Below are 14,666 nucleotides of genomic sequence, written 5' to 3' on the forward strand. Positions count from 1 at the left end.
ATGGATTGTAGATTGCCCTAACTAGCTTTGCTCACCCTATGAAATACTGGGTGCATGAAGAATTTACCAAGAACAGATGCTGCAGGGCAGGAAGTTCAGATGAAAAAGTATTAAGTGGCTGTGTTGTACTCGTATATTTTAGTGGAGTTACACCTGCATTTTATCAGTGATAAATGATTTTTTTAGTCAAATTGTTTAAAAGTATGCTACAGAAGTGTATAAATATTTATCTGCATTAGTGCAGCTCCCAGGGTGCTACTACTAATAAAATATGTTGTGTAATGACTTAGCCTCTCTTACCACCATGTCACCAAAGCAGAAAAACAGAGGGTCAGATTATGCCATGCTTACTCACTTTTTTAGTAGCACCTTACTCCATGAGTAGCCCCATTAACATTAATGCAGATATTCACGAAGGAAGGTATCTTCAGTGAGGATAATAGTATCAGAGTGTGGCCCTTACAGTTTTTCCCATTGGAGATTCATGTTTCTGGTTTAACCGTGTTTATCTCAAACACCCTATAAGCAGCTGGAAGAAAAGACTGATTTGTTAAAGATTCAGCAGCCTTCACTTTTATGAAATATTAAGGGTATTACTTGCACTTGATCAACAAAACTTCTGTTGTTCATGGGTGCAAATATGAATGCTGCTTTGTTGGTAGGAGCACTCAAATGTAGCCACCACACTGAGTGTAATTTTGTATGTCAGCAATATCATCTTACATGTTACCACCTGCAACATTACTCTTGGGAAGCACTGCATATATTTAAAGTGCTCTCCAACTGAATAAGTGCTGTATAATTTTTTTAACTGGGTATTGGTTCTGTTGCCTATTTTTATTAATTAAAATAACTTTTTGTTCCTTACTGGTAAAATTACATTGTAAAATTCTATACAAAATAATTAGACAAACACAGTGCAATTCTAATTAATGTGTCTGTTGTCTCTGGGGGGAAACCAAGGGAAGTTACATCACTTGAAGCATTGGGCTGGATTTTCCCTCCCCTCAGCTTCTTGGATGCTGCCTCTTAGTTGTCAGTGGAAGGTGCATGAGGCTGCAAAGAGGAGAGAGGAAATAAGCTGGTAAGATCCTGGGTGTAGAACTTCCATCCATCTCACTATAGAGACTCCTTTGGGTCACTCACAATGCTAGGAAAATGTCTGACTCTGATGGTTTTAAACTTACCACCTTCCAAACAAGCTTTTTTTTGTGTGTCTTGGGAGCAGGAGAGCTTTGGGATTTCCATCTCTCTAGGTCTGCCTGACTTCATCTGTTCTGTGTCCCCCATCCAGAATTTTTCTGCTGCAAATATATTTAAATTCTGAAATGTGTCAGAACAAAATGAAACGTGCCACCTCTCCTCTGTACTCCTCCCAAAGTGGTGGAATTTTTAGGATCTCATCTGCTCCATAAGCCTACGTCTCTAAACTCAGTTTTTGAAGGATTTCTTAGGCTCTTCTGACCGCCTTCAAAACCACAAGACTTTTATTAGTTCAACCTTGTCAATGATCATGAATTTAGATCAAAAGGAGAAAAGAAATGGACCCTGAGCAGGGAAGCTGCAAATAAGAGGTTTTTAATTCCAGACCAAGCCCCATCTCAATTCAATTAAATACAATTATTGGTGAGTTATACAATTGTTGTTTTTGAACAGGTAAACTAAATCTGTGGGGCTGGGGAGGGGCAGGTGTCAGGCAGGCAGAGATCCAGGTTTGGCAGACACCTCTTGTAGACAGGGATGTGTGCCACCTTTATTATCTGATGTATCAGAGAATTGTAGTTCATATTGGCTCTGTCTATACTAGCTCCCTGCTTCGAAGGGAGCATGGTAAGTAGGGTGTCGGGAGATTATTAATGAAGCGCTGGGGTACATATGCAGGACTTCATTAAGCTAATTCTTCCCCTGCAGCAACTTTGAAGTGTTGACCTTTGAAGTGCCGGCTCGCGTGGGCAACTTCAAAGTCCCTTTACTCCTCAAAATTTTGCCCAGGCACTTGGAAGTAACGGCTGGTGAGCCGCGGCTACACACGAGCCGGCACTTCAAAGTTCAACACTTCGAAGTTGCTGCAGGGGAGAATTAGCTTAATGAAGTGCTGCATATGCACCGCAGCACTTCATTAATATTCTCTCGACATCCTACTCACCATGCTCCCTTCGAAGCAGGGAGCTAGTGTAGACGTAGCCATTGTGTAATTATTTGCAGGCATACTGTTGTAGTTTTACAAAAGTAATATCCCTGCTGTGTTTTTTTGTTCTTATATTAACCTGACACATGATTTCATAGCTTCCAAGCAAAGGAAACTTCATTCTTAAGGAGTGGGTTATATTGATTCCTATCTTTAGGTCACCAATGGATGGACACAGAAGTTGAATTAGTCATGTTTGTCTCCCTTAGTGAAAACATGTATAGTTCCTATAGCAATTTGTTTTAGAGGGTAAGTGATCGCTGCTGTGACATAAGCTTTCTTTTAGCCCCCTTTTTAACTGTACCACATTTAGATTCTCAGAAGCCCCACACAGTAAAGGTCCACGTACACCCAGATAGCAGCTAGCACTCTACCCAAAGAACGCAAGGGTCAGTCAAAGTCATATTTATCTGTAACTGCTTTTCTGACTGCTCCAGCAGGTTTAACCCCCTCCACACTCCTGCATTACAGTTCTTCATGGGTTAGGGGTTATTGCTGCAGATGCCATTCAAAACTGGGCAAAACCCTTGGGCCACGTCTACATTAGCAAGTTCTTTAGGAAAATCAGGCCCATTTTTGAAAGAACATGCGGTGCATCCACACACAAAATGCACTCATTTGATCCGAAATCGAAAGAACACAGCTCTTCTTCCAGAAGCCCTCTCCTGCTCCCAGATCAGGAAGAGCGCCTCCTTTCGAAAGCTCCTTTTAGAAAAAAACACATATAGACGCTCCACAGGCCTTTTTTTCGAAAGAGCAGTCCTCGTGGCACTGGATTTTTAAGTTCCTGGCCTGTTCTTTCAGAAGAGCAGGGGCTGTGTGCACACTCTCTATCAAAAGAGAGGATCGATCTTTCAAGCTGCTTTTTTGTGTGTGGATGTGCTCTTTCAAAAGGAGATTTTCCAGAAGATCAGTTTTCGAAAGAGCGCTGTAGCGTACATGCGGCCTTGGTGTGCTGTGCTGGTGCCACTGTGTCTCATTTCATCTAAGAGCAGGTGTACACTGTCGGACAAAGTGGACCCATTTTACAAATCTCCAGGTATGTGTCTATTGTGGCTGGAGTAAATGTACCTTGAGTCAAGTTACAGGGGGATCCCCACTTTGGAGGATCGGCAGGAGAACCTGTTCCATCGACTGCCCTTATACTTCTTGTTCTGGTGAGTACAGCAGTTTATGAGAGATCCACTAAATGGACCCCCAGGGGATTGGTCACTGCAGTTCCATTACTCCCAGTAAGAGTAGACAAGCCCTTAGGCACAGTCAGGGCCATCCCTGCGGAGCACAGGGTCCAGGGCAGCCCCCTCGCAGTACCCCAGGCACAGGCCCAATGGCTACCCCCTCACTGCAGGCCCTGCCCCACTATGTTCCACCCCATCCTGCTCTAATCCACCCCTCTCAAGCTCCACCCATGCTCCACCTCTTCCCACATCTGATCTACCTCCTCTTGTGCCTATTGCATCCCTTCCCTTAAACTCCCTCCCTGCACGATGTAACCCAGGGGATTGCTGGGTAGTTGCTGATTCCTAAAGACAGCAGTTGCTGCTCACTCCCCATCAAGTTCTCTCATGGTGCAAATTATCTATAAGCACTTACCAATTCAGCCAATTTTGTTGTTAAGATGGGAGGATTTGGGGATATTCTCTCCCTCCCACCCATTTGTTTAAGGGCAGAATATTTACAAGCTTCACATCTTTATAATTTCTGCTCTTTGCTTCTGCTAGCTCTCTCTTTTCTTCGTAAGAGTTAAACAGCTTGACTTTTATGCAGTGAGGCTCAGCTGCGGTGTATTTTTGCAGGGGGAGAGTGAAAGTTGCCTGTGAACTGGCTTGTGAAGTTAAAGCGATTATTGAAAACAAACACTTTCTCCCTGCCTGTTTTCATACTAGTTCTTGCTTGTCTTCTGTGGAAACGTAGGTGCATATTTAAAAAGAAAGATAATTTCAACTTGGTTAATGATAGCCCAAGCTTTGTCCAACTTGGATGGAAGGAAAGAACTAATAAAAATGAACTAAAAATGTACACATTTGTTCCATGTATTATGTGAATTCCCACAGTGGCTGTGCTTGTGTTTCTTAACTCCTTGTTTTAGTTGGGTGGAGTCTTATTTCAGATGGGACTTTCCATGGGATTAACTAGCACGGAAGAAAACAGCAATAAATACAGCAATGATTTGTTTGTTGGTAGCACTTTCCAGTCATAACTTGTAAAGATATTTGCAAATATAATTGGAAAAACCTCACAGCACAATGTCAGTATTATAATTAAGGGTCAAAGTAAGGTTTAGCAAGGTTGTGACTTATTTGTGGTGACACAGCACAATCGGGATCACGACTGGAATTTAGGAGTCTTAACTTTGTCCTCTCCTCTAACCATTAGAGTCTAGTGGGTCTCAATCTATTTATCCTTGTGGGCCCCACATGCAGCTCCATATTTATTATGTTGGCTGCAGTTATACAATAGATATGCTACTATTACACCCTGAGAATGTCACATGGGTGCAGTTGTGTGCTGATTGGGTCACAGGTTGCGAACCTGTGCACTAGACTCTATTCGTTACATAGCTTCAGAACGCTACTAGGCAGCGATGTTATGATCCAAATAAAATGAAAATGCGAGTGCGCACGTAGGTACCCTCTGTCTCTCTCTCTCAGATTTTCCTTGAGATGAAAGGAAACAATTACCTATGCTACTAAGCCCCCAGTGCATTCTCTGTGCTCATTTAATCCTTAGCTTCTTGACTGGGAGACAAGATACTAAATGCTCCCTTCAAAAGACTTCAATGGGAGTTGCATGTGAGCATGAATTTGGCCCAAGGGGGCCAGGTAGCACCAATTATGGTGACGATGGCTTTTGTGTGTTGCTGGACACTTGTCTCTTTGGAACTGGACCACTACTCGGTGCATTACACAGCAGGCCGTGAATCACTGCCTTGTAACTGTGAGTGTGAGGCACTATCAGTTCTCATGCTTACCACATGATTCTTATTTGGTGGCTCTTGGTTTCTGAAGCAAGTCTATTGTCTTTAGTAAGCTTATTTGTAATTTACAGACCTAAAGTAGTTATTGCCCCAGGGGACCATTAAGAAGGTATGTTCAACAATCAGTCTGGTCCCAGTTTAGGACCTAATGGACAGGTAGTTCGAGACCTCATCATCAAATTGTTATTACAACCTGCACTCTAGTGGGTAGACTCAGTGGAGTGTTTGGTCAGGGAGATGGCCCCGAAGGTCAAGCTATGCTAGGAAGGTGACCCACTGATGATATAGGATATCTAAGGGCAGGAGTCCAAAGAAGCTTGGCTTTGTGGTTAAGGCACTTATCTCTTACTGTGTGTTTGTATAGCACCGCATTCAGTGGAGCCCTTGTCTCAGTTGCACCCCCCCCCAGATGCTACTGTAATACAAGTAAGTGTAATAATTTAGGACTGCAGTAGGAATTTAATTAACAATTCTTTTACTGACACAAAGAGAAATAGAATCCAGCTCATGGACTCACACTGACCTTGCAGAGACATCAGCAAGTAAACAAAATCTCATTTTTGCCAGGAAAGCCCTGAGATATGATTCTGAATGCAAACAGAACAGCCGCACCAGGAGGTTTTACAGAAGAGCAGAACTGCACTTTAGACAGCCACGATAAAACAACCATAAGATTTCTAGCACAATTTGTTCAACCTTAGTTGAAATGTTATTTTTAAATAGGCAACAGATTTATTTATTAACTCTACCCAGGGTGACTAGTGCATTTGCCTTCCAAAACACAGAATTCCAAATTAAGTACATTAAGTGTACTTTTTTCACTGCCTGAGTACATTAGGAAATCACATTTCTCTTATGATCCTTTAAAAAGTAAAGATTCTGTAATGTTTAATGAACCAAGGCACAGAAATGTCCATTCCTTACCTGAGTGAAGTAAAGATTCATCAGTGTCAGTGTGAAAAACTGGAGGCAAACGGGGAAGCAATAGAGAAGCCAGAAGATGAAGGGTCTGAGAGAGTTTGCTGTGACAAAATCTTTGAAGTAAAATGAAAAGAGCACAGTCCTAAGTGAAGCCCAAAACAGGCACAGAAACAGAAAGACAGTTTGGTAACTGAACCTCTTGTGTCTGTAGTGGAGCACCAGCCAAAGCTGGACATAGATGAACACGAAGAGGAGAGAATAAAAAACAGTATATACAATGGTCAGGCCCAGCGTCACGTATGGAGGGACAGCTGGGCTCAGGGTTGGTGGCAGGGTGTCATTTTTCAGTGGATTCCACTCAGCGGCCTCCATTTGAGATCAGAAATTGTCAGAGTTCCCTATTAAGTTTAGCTGCTTCTGCTCCTGCCTCCTCCTCCTTTCATCTTCCTACGGCAGCCTAGGGACCAAGAAAATGAAAGAAAACAAGCTGCACTTCCTCTTTGGCAGCTCACTGACTGCTGGTACACATGATCACAATTCAGAATGATTCATTAGGGCTGCCTCTGTCAGCAATTGGCAGGGAACGATTCTGAAGGCTGCTTTTTGCTGATGTTTCTGTTCAGTCCCTGCCCATCCTTTAGAAAACAAAGAAACCCATCTCCTCCCTGAATAGTTTATAACCAAACCCTTTCCTAAGAACGCTAATCTTGATTGAAAATGAGGTCAGTATCACTGGTGTGCTGTGTGGGAAACAGCTACTTGATGTTTTTATAAGCTGCAGTCAAGTCAGATGCTGTGTTTTAGGTGATTTTTTTTAAAACAACTTATTTGCCTAGGTTTAAGAAGAATTTTAGGAATCGTTATTCAAAACGGTGTGGTAAGCTGTAGGGCTCTGGATGCTTATTACAGAATCCTGCAGTGCTTGGTAGGGAATGTACAATTAGTACTGGAAAGTGAGTGATCATCTCTGCCAATAGCCTCTCTCTCTCTGTCTCTCTCTTTCTCTGTTATCGGCCAATATCAGATGTTTCAGTGGAAGGGGTGAAAAAGCATTCAAGATCTAGCTTCGCCAACCCTCTAGGATTGTCCTGGAGTCTCTAGGAATTAAAGATTATATCATCTGATAAACACTCCGGGAATATGTCCAACCAAAATTGGCAACCCCACGTAAGTCTTCTGCCTAAATGCATTGTGCCTGCCTCTTAAAGGGTACAAAAGACAAACACTAAATGCCGAAGTGTGCTAGAGCATATGTATAACTAAAGGTTTTCCCTATGGAACTATTTTCATCCATGGCCATTGCTGGGACAATAGTTGATTGGATATGCTTATTGGTAAACATGTAGGCTATGTCTACACTAGAAGCATCTGTCAACAGAAGTTACTGTCACCAGACAAATCTCAATGGAACCTCTGTCGACAAATTGCTGCTACACACACAACTTGCTCTGTCGATAGAGAACTTCCAGACTGTACTGCCTTCTGGTAACAGAAAGTGGAATGGCAGCTCTGCAAACAGGGCTGCCCGGCAACTGGAATCCCTCTCTGTTGATGGAGTGCTATGCCTCAAATTTTTGAGGGATAACACTGTTGAGGCAAATGCAGAGTTCTGTTGAGACTATGTCGACAGATCGCTATATGTGTGTAGATGCTCCCTAGCTGTGTCTACACATGCACAAAACATCAAAATAAGCGGCCCTATTTCATAAGAGCAGGAGGAGCATCTACACGTGTAGAACCGGTGTTCGAAAGGAAATCGAAAGAACGGGGTGTAGATGTTGAAATCTGAACCCCGATCCCAGATCAGGAAGATCGGCCCCTTTCGAAAGACTAAATCGAAAGAGTACACGTAGACGCTCCATAGTCCACTTTTTCGAAATACGGGTCTGCCATGCCGCCAGTCAGCTGGAACGCGGGGCTGCTCCAGCTGGCAGCAGTGGGGCTCTGTGGTCCCTGCATTTGGCTGCCTTAAAGCTGCACGCATGCAGGAAACCCGTGGCAGGAAGCTGAGAGTGTGCTAGGAGCAGCCTGTGCATGTGCTCCAGCCCCACCCTCCAGCCCCACAGCATGGCCAGCAGCCAGCCCCCGCCACGAGCACCATGGCCTCCCCTCCGAGCCCCCACAGGGCTCCTGGGGGAGAAAAAAAAAGGGCCCTCTCCTGGACGGAGCAGGGGCTGTGGGACCTCCTCGGCCTGTGGAAGGAGGACGAGGTCCTGCAGGAGATGGGGGTCAAGTGGTGCAAAGCCGCTGCCTTCGGCCACCTGGCACAGGGCCTCCAGACCAGGGGCCACCCAGAGCATACCGCAGTGCAGGTAAGCTCCAAGGTAAAGGAGCTGCGGCAGGGCTATTCCTGGGCCAGGGACCAGGCCAGCCTCTCTAGAGCAGCTCCCTTCTTCCGGGAGCTCCGGGGCATCCTGGGGCCCCAGGACAGATCCCTACCCCCGTCGTTCCTGGACACCTTGGCCGAGGAGCTGCAGCCAGAGGAGGAGGAGCAGCCCAGACATGGGACCCAGCAGGGCCGGGGGACCACCTAGTGGTCAAGTGAGGAGGGGGACCTCACCATCATCCTCCCCTCCCGCTCCTCCAGCCGGATGACTGGGAGTCGGACATCTCTGGATGTCGTCAAGGGACCCTCTGGTATGTACAGGGAGGGGCGCACACCTGCTCCACCGGGTGGGGGGTGACGCAATGGCTAGTCACCTGCACACAGGACAGGTGGTCCCGGGCCACACACAGGCCACCCCCCCAAATGGGATGCAGCACTCTGCAGTGGCTCACCAGCGATGCCCAGCACCTGCCTTCAGTGGACAGCGCTGCAAGCCAGATAGTGGCGGCAGCCAGTCCGTGTCAGATAGCACCTGGTGCCTGCATGCTTCAGGCCGGGAAGGGCCACCGGCATGAGAGACTCCTGGATGCACCCCCAGGCCGGGAGGCCCAGCCTGTGGGGGGCATGTCGGTGCCCCTTGGGGGGGGTCAGTGTCTTTTTGGGGGGCAGGGGCCCCATGGGATGCGTTCGGGCGCGTGGGCCACAGCTAGGTCTCCTCCGTCTGGGGCACATTACTGACATGCTGTCCTCTTCTCCACACAGCCGCACCATCTGTGGGTCGGGAGAGCCCTGCACTGTGCCTCGTCCCCGAGAGTCCCCGCGCAGCCCTTGGAGGCACTTAGGCGCCACCCCACGCGGCGCGCCATTGGGGCCGTGGCTGGAGGGCTCCCTGCCAGGCCGAGGAGGACCCAGCCAGCCAGTGCCAGGCCAAGGTGGCCGAACAGCACCTGCAGCTCTCCCAGGCTGAGATGCAGTGGCAGAGGACAGCCTGGGAGAGGCTGCTGACCACACTCGAGGGCATTGGCCACACCCTCCGGGACCATGCAGCCATCGTTGCCTGCCTCCCGGCCCCCCTGGCAGCTCCCCCTGCTGAGCCCGCACCCTCCACCACCACTCCTTTTGCCCTCCCACCCCTGCTGAGCCTGCCCCCTGCCCCTCTGATCCCACCCCCTCCAGGCCCACTCTCCTGCATTATCTGACGGTGCTACCCTCATCCTCTCCTCCCCACTGGGGACCCCACACCCAGGGAGGCAGGGGCTCCAGGGGATGCCGGCGCTCACAGCCCACCACCCTGCCCCAGAATGAGCACCCGGCCCCCCCTCCAAGTTAGGTTCCCCCACCCCCTCCAAGTTAGGTTCCCACCCCCTGTACGTAGTTAACAAGAATAGTGTAGATAAATGTTTATTTTAATGTTTACCACTCTGTGCTGTGCTCCTCAGGGGGATGGTGGGTGGTGGATGTGTGGGTGCGGTGCTGGTCGGGGTGGGGGTGGCGGGACCGGTGGGTGGCAGATGTGCATGGGATGTGGGTGTGAATGCGGGTCAGAGCTGGCCATCAATAAATGCCTGCCTGAGGGCCTGCCGGATAGGGGCAGTGCCCGGCTGCTCATAGTCGGCACCGGCCAGAGGGCCTCCCCCAGGGACATAGGCTTCCCCCTCTCCCTCCACAAAATTGTGGAGGATGCAACAGGTGCCCACCACCTGGGGCATGTTGAGGACCCCAACATCCAGCTGCGTGAGGAGGCACCTCCACCACCCCTTTAGGCGCCCGAAGGCCTGCTCCACGATGTTGTGGGCATGGTTGAGGCGCTGATTGAACGCCTCCCGGGTGGGGTCGAGGTGTCCCACGTACGGACTCATGAGCCACAGCTGCAGGCTGGTACGCCGCATCTGCCACCGTGCAGAGCAGCACGGTGACGTCGTCCACCACCGGCATCTCCCGCTGGGGGACGAAGGTGCTGGCCCCCATGCGCTGGCAGAGACTGGAGTTCCGGAAGATCCGGGCTCATGGGTGCGGCCGGCCCAGCCCACATAGATGTCGGTGAACCGGCCCCTCGCATCTGCCAGGCCCTGGAGCACCACCGAATGGCAGCCCTTCCCGTTGACATACTGGCCGGTGCTGTGTGGTGGGGCGCGGATGGGGACGCGTGTGCCATCCAAAGCGCCGATACACTTCAGAAAGCCCAGTCCTGGAAGCTGGCGATGATGTTGTCCAGATCCCCCAGGCAGACGACCCTATGGAGCAGCATCGTGTTGATGGCTCTGACGACCTGCGGGGGGTGGGGTGGATGGGGACATGTGCTCTAGTGCAGGTGTGATGGCCGTCTCCCCGCCACCTCGGGCCCATTCTGCCCCCCTCCCATCCAGCCCCTGCCCCATCCAGACACCTGTCCCCCTCCTAGCCGGTCCCTTGCAGTGGAGGGTTCTCCTTGCCCCAACCCTCCCATCCTCCCGTGGGGGACGCATTACCCAGCCCCCACCTTACCTCCATAAGTACAGCCCCGACAGTGGCCTTGCTCATCCCGAACTGCTGTCCCATGGAGCAGTAGGAGTCCGGGGTGGCCAGCTTCCAGATGGTGATCGCATCCCATTTCTCCAGGGTGAGGGCTGGCCTCATGCAGGTGTCCTGGTGCCGGAGTACAGGGGCGAGCTAGTGGCAGATCTCTTTGAAGGTCTTCCTCGACATGCGGAAATTCCACAGCCACCTTTCTTCACCCCACTCCCCCAGCACCAGGCGCTCCCACCAGTTGGTGCTGCTGGGCTGGGTCCAGAGACGTTGGGGCACCCAGGGGGGGTGCCCAGCGGTGCCCCAGGTGGGGGAGCCCCACGGCCCCAGGGGGACCACCCAGCCACCTGATGAGATCAGGTGCATCTGTGGCAATGGTGCATAGCACTGCCAGCAGGGCATCCATCATGAGGGTGTCCTCCTGCAGGAGCTGTCGCTGGGTCTCCATCGTGGGCACGTGTGGGCTCTGCCAGTCTGGGAAAGGCTGGGCAGCACTTGGCTCGTACGGAGTGGAGGGTGGAGGGAGGGGCCCTTTAAAGGGGGCAGCTGGCTGCGGCCCCAGAAGGGCTTGTCGGCCGTGGGACCCCGTCCACGTCGTTTTCTGCCTCCCTTCTTTTGAAAGAGGGCCTGGAGCCATGTGGACACTCTCTTTCAAATGACTTGCAGCAGCACTTTGAAAGAGCGGATCCAAATGCCGATCCATTAATGGTGGTGGGTGCTCCCTTTCAACGGCTGCAATTTTGACCGCTGAACTTTGATTTTCACCCTTTTGAAAGGGCGCTCACATGTAGACCCAGCTCCTGAGTTATGATGACACCGAGCTCCTTCTGTCAAAAATCTCTCTAGTGTAGACACAGCCATACGGATGGTCTTGGGATTAGTTTTATAAACTAATACTTTACATTGTGGGCATTTCTTAAATTCTGAATGTGGGTCATGTGTGGCTGAAGCTTGGGAAATGAACTTGAGTGCCTTGGACAGCATACAAGAGAGAAAGTTCTCTTAACACCTCAGAGTCATGAATAAAGTTATGATAAAACCATCCTGGCTAAGGGTGGTAGAGAATTAACATTCTTACTGGGTTTTGTTTCATAATCTTCAATAAATGGATTTGAAAAGAGTATCCCAGCTTACCTGGAATAGTTCCCCATTAGGATTCTCAAATTTCCTGAGAACAGAGGGAACACTTGCTTTCAGAAAAATATGCCTCCTACTTCAGGGCTGTCATCAAAGATTTTCAGATCTGAGCAATGGAGAAAGTAATGATTTATGTTGTGAAAAAAACAAAACAAACTAAACAAACACTTTTGAAGACCTGGTATAAAGCACCTACTTTAGTAAAGTTCTGAACGCTTCCTGAGTGGTGCTGAGTGGTTTAAACTCCCACCTCAAAGGAACACTGAACTCCCACATAAGCTGGGTCTTAAACTAGACGCACCTAGAATATTGAAGTGAACAAAGCCATGGGCTAAGGAAAAATTCATGAGTGTGAAAGACAAATTAAAGTGAAGTGTCTTGTAGTGGCAAATAAATCATAAGTTCTGAGATATATGTTGCAATGACACTTACTCTCAAAGTTCTGTGAAAGGAGGATTAAAATTGTGGCCCTAGCATCAATAATCCCTGGATTTGACTTTAAATAAGCACCTGATCCTTCCTCCACATGAAATAAATAAGGTCAACAACAGCAGCCACAGAACAAGGAGAACTTTGTAGGTGGTCAGATTGGGTTTCTCAAAGGCTCTGGCTAGACTACAGGAATTCGTCAGCAGAGGCTTGTATCGAAAGACATCTTGCTACAAAACTTCTGTTGACAGATCGCGCCCAGACCACAGGGTGGATCAAAAGATCAATCTGCTATGCTGACAGAGACCAGCCGGACAGTCTGGCCACCCTATCAGCAAAACAGCCACCCGGAACCACAGCAGACAGGACTGTGTGGTGTCTCGGAGGCCTTTTCTCTCAACAGAAGTTCCCTGGAATAGTCAGTCTGGGGTTTTGTTGACAGATCTCTGTTGACCGCAGCATCCTTCCTCGTGGCAAATGGGGTACGGCTGTCGACAAAAGCACTGTATTCTGTCGACTTACTGTAGACAGAATGCACTTGGCAATATGGACACACTGCAGCTTTTGTCTTCAAAAATGGCCATTTTGTTGCCAAAACCCTTTAATCGAGGCATAGCAGAAGTGACTAATCTCATTCACAAGAGATCACTTTCATTACATGAAGGTGGGGAAGAACAAGAAGTTTGCATTACAGATGAAATGATATATATAGCAAATTAAATAAATATAAAAAAGTAGCTCAATACAAATGACAACACCTCCATGCATTTAACTCTTATGAAACCAGATGGAGTCTTTAGTATGCATGGTAAAACATTTGAGTCCAGTAATTTACACCGTCTGCATTAAGTTTCTGAATTACTTCCTGGATAAACTCACAGGAAGTGTCCTCTGCACTACTCACTGACGCTAACAGGCGTGTTGCCGCTGGAGTTTCTGTAGGCCAGACAAGGTGAGTATTCTGCAAGGAGTCCTGGTGTCGATGGGGATGTCCTCAGCATTTGATTTAGCATGTCCCTGCTAGACACACTAAATAGAACCCCAGAAGGTAGATCTCCATAGCATCAACACTGCAGTAAATGTAGATGTGCCCCAAGAGGCCAGCATGCAAGGATAATGGGATGCAGTGACTTACAAACTCTTTCACTCTTCTCAGCAAAGATATTCCCATAATTTTTACTTGTGACTTAACATTAACTAAAGGTGACACATGATTCCTTCATCCCATTTTATTAGTGACCTATAACAAACATTCCCATTTTATGTTGTCAAACTTTAACTCGCTGACTGAGTGTAAAAGCTTTTCTGGAATACAAGTAGTTCAACACTAATATTTTCCAACACCACCACTGTACTTGATCTAGCCTAGAACTAGAACTTATTGTGAAAATGTAGAAGCCAAAACCTATTGCTGTACAACAATAATTATTGTTTCACTTAGAGCTTCTGTGGCATCATCAGTCCTAAACTTCTGTTCCTATGCAGATCTTGTAAGCATGGGGAATTCAGCTATGGATTGTCCTTGATTAGTCTATGAATCTCTGGGGATGTTCTAAAATTCTGAGATTCAGGTGTAAGTACTGTCATCTCTCCAAGGATCAGAGTCAAAAAGAAGAAACAGTAGGGCAGCCTTTATGGTAGAACTGCTCTTTGTTTCAGCTGTCCCACAGTTCTGTGATTCAGAAGTTCCAAGAGCAGGTAACAGATTCAGAAGTATCTGGATCTTGTAAGCTGAAATGCAGCTTTTCCGGATAGACACTCATCTTTCATTCAACGAATGAACCCTTGACATGCCAAGTTGTTTACACTGGTGTCTTGACAGAATCCTTCAGCATACTGTCAGGAGTGCGACAAGTGTGCCTGTTGTCACCTTTCCTGTTCTTGATCACAGTGGACTGGATTATAAGCAGGACAACAGATAGCCATCAACAAGGTATTCAGTGGACACTTTTCAAACAGCTAGAGGACATTAATTTTGCTTATGATGTTGCCCTCCTTTCACGCCAACATGAAAACATGAAAGAAAAGGTCACAATACTAGACAAAACTGCCTCAATGACTGAACTGAGCATTAACAAGGGAAAGACAAAGACAATGAGGAACAACCAGTCCAACAACACCACCATCACACTGGGAGGGGATGACCTGGTAGATATGGAGCAGTTTATCTACTTGGGAAGTAT

General features: G+C 48.0%; 1 protein-coding gene across 4 annotated transcripts in view; it reads right to left on the reverse strand.

The window, feature by feature from the left end:
• Nucleotides 1-13,558, reverse strand: part of GPR137B (G protein-coupled receptor 137B) — a 50,349-nt gene extending 36,791 nt beyond the window's left edge. For 3 of the 4 annotated variants that reach the window (XM_074990126.1, XM_074990125.1, XM_074990123.1), the window contains exons 1-3: nucleotides 13,388-13,558; nucleotides 12,052-12,160; nucleotides 6,090-6,543 (exon numbers count right to left, since the gene is read on the reverse strand). In XM_074990126.1, the coding sequence (XP_074846227.1) occupies nucleotides 6,090-6,458 (369 nt within the window). In that variant the 5' untranslated portion in view covers nucleotides 6,459-6,543; nucleotides 12,052-12,160; nucleotides 13,388-13,558. Of the gene's footprint in view, nucleotides 1-6,089; nucleotides 6,544-12,051; nucleotides 12,161-13,362 lie in introns of all 4 variants that reach the window. The other variant, XM_074990124.1, reaches the window with a different exon arrangement.
• Between the last annotated feature and the right edge of the window lie 1,108 nt (nucleotides 13,559-14,666).

This window comes from Carettochelys insculpta, chromosome 3 (assembly GCF_033958435.1).
Source record: "Carettochelys insculpta isolate YL-2023 chromosome 3, ASM3395843v1, whole genome shotgun sequence".
Taxonomy (NCBI): domain Eukaryota; kingdom Metazoa; phylum Chordata; order Testudines; family Carettochelyidae; genus Carettochelys; species Carettochelys insculpta.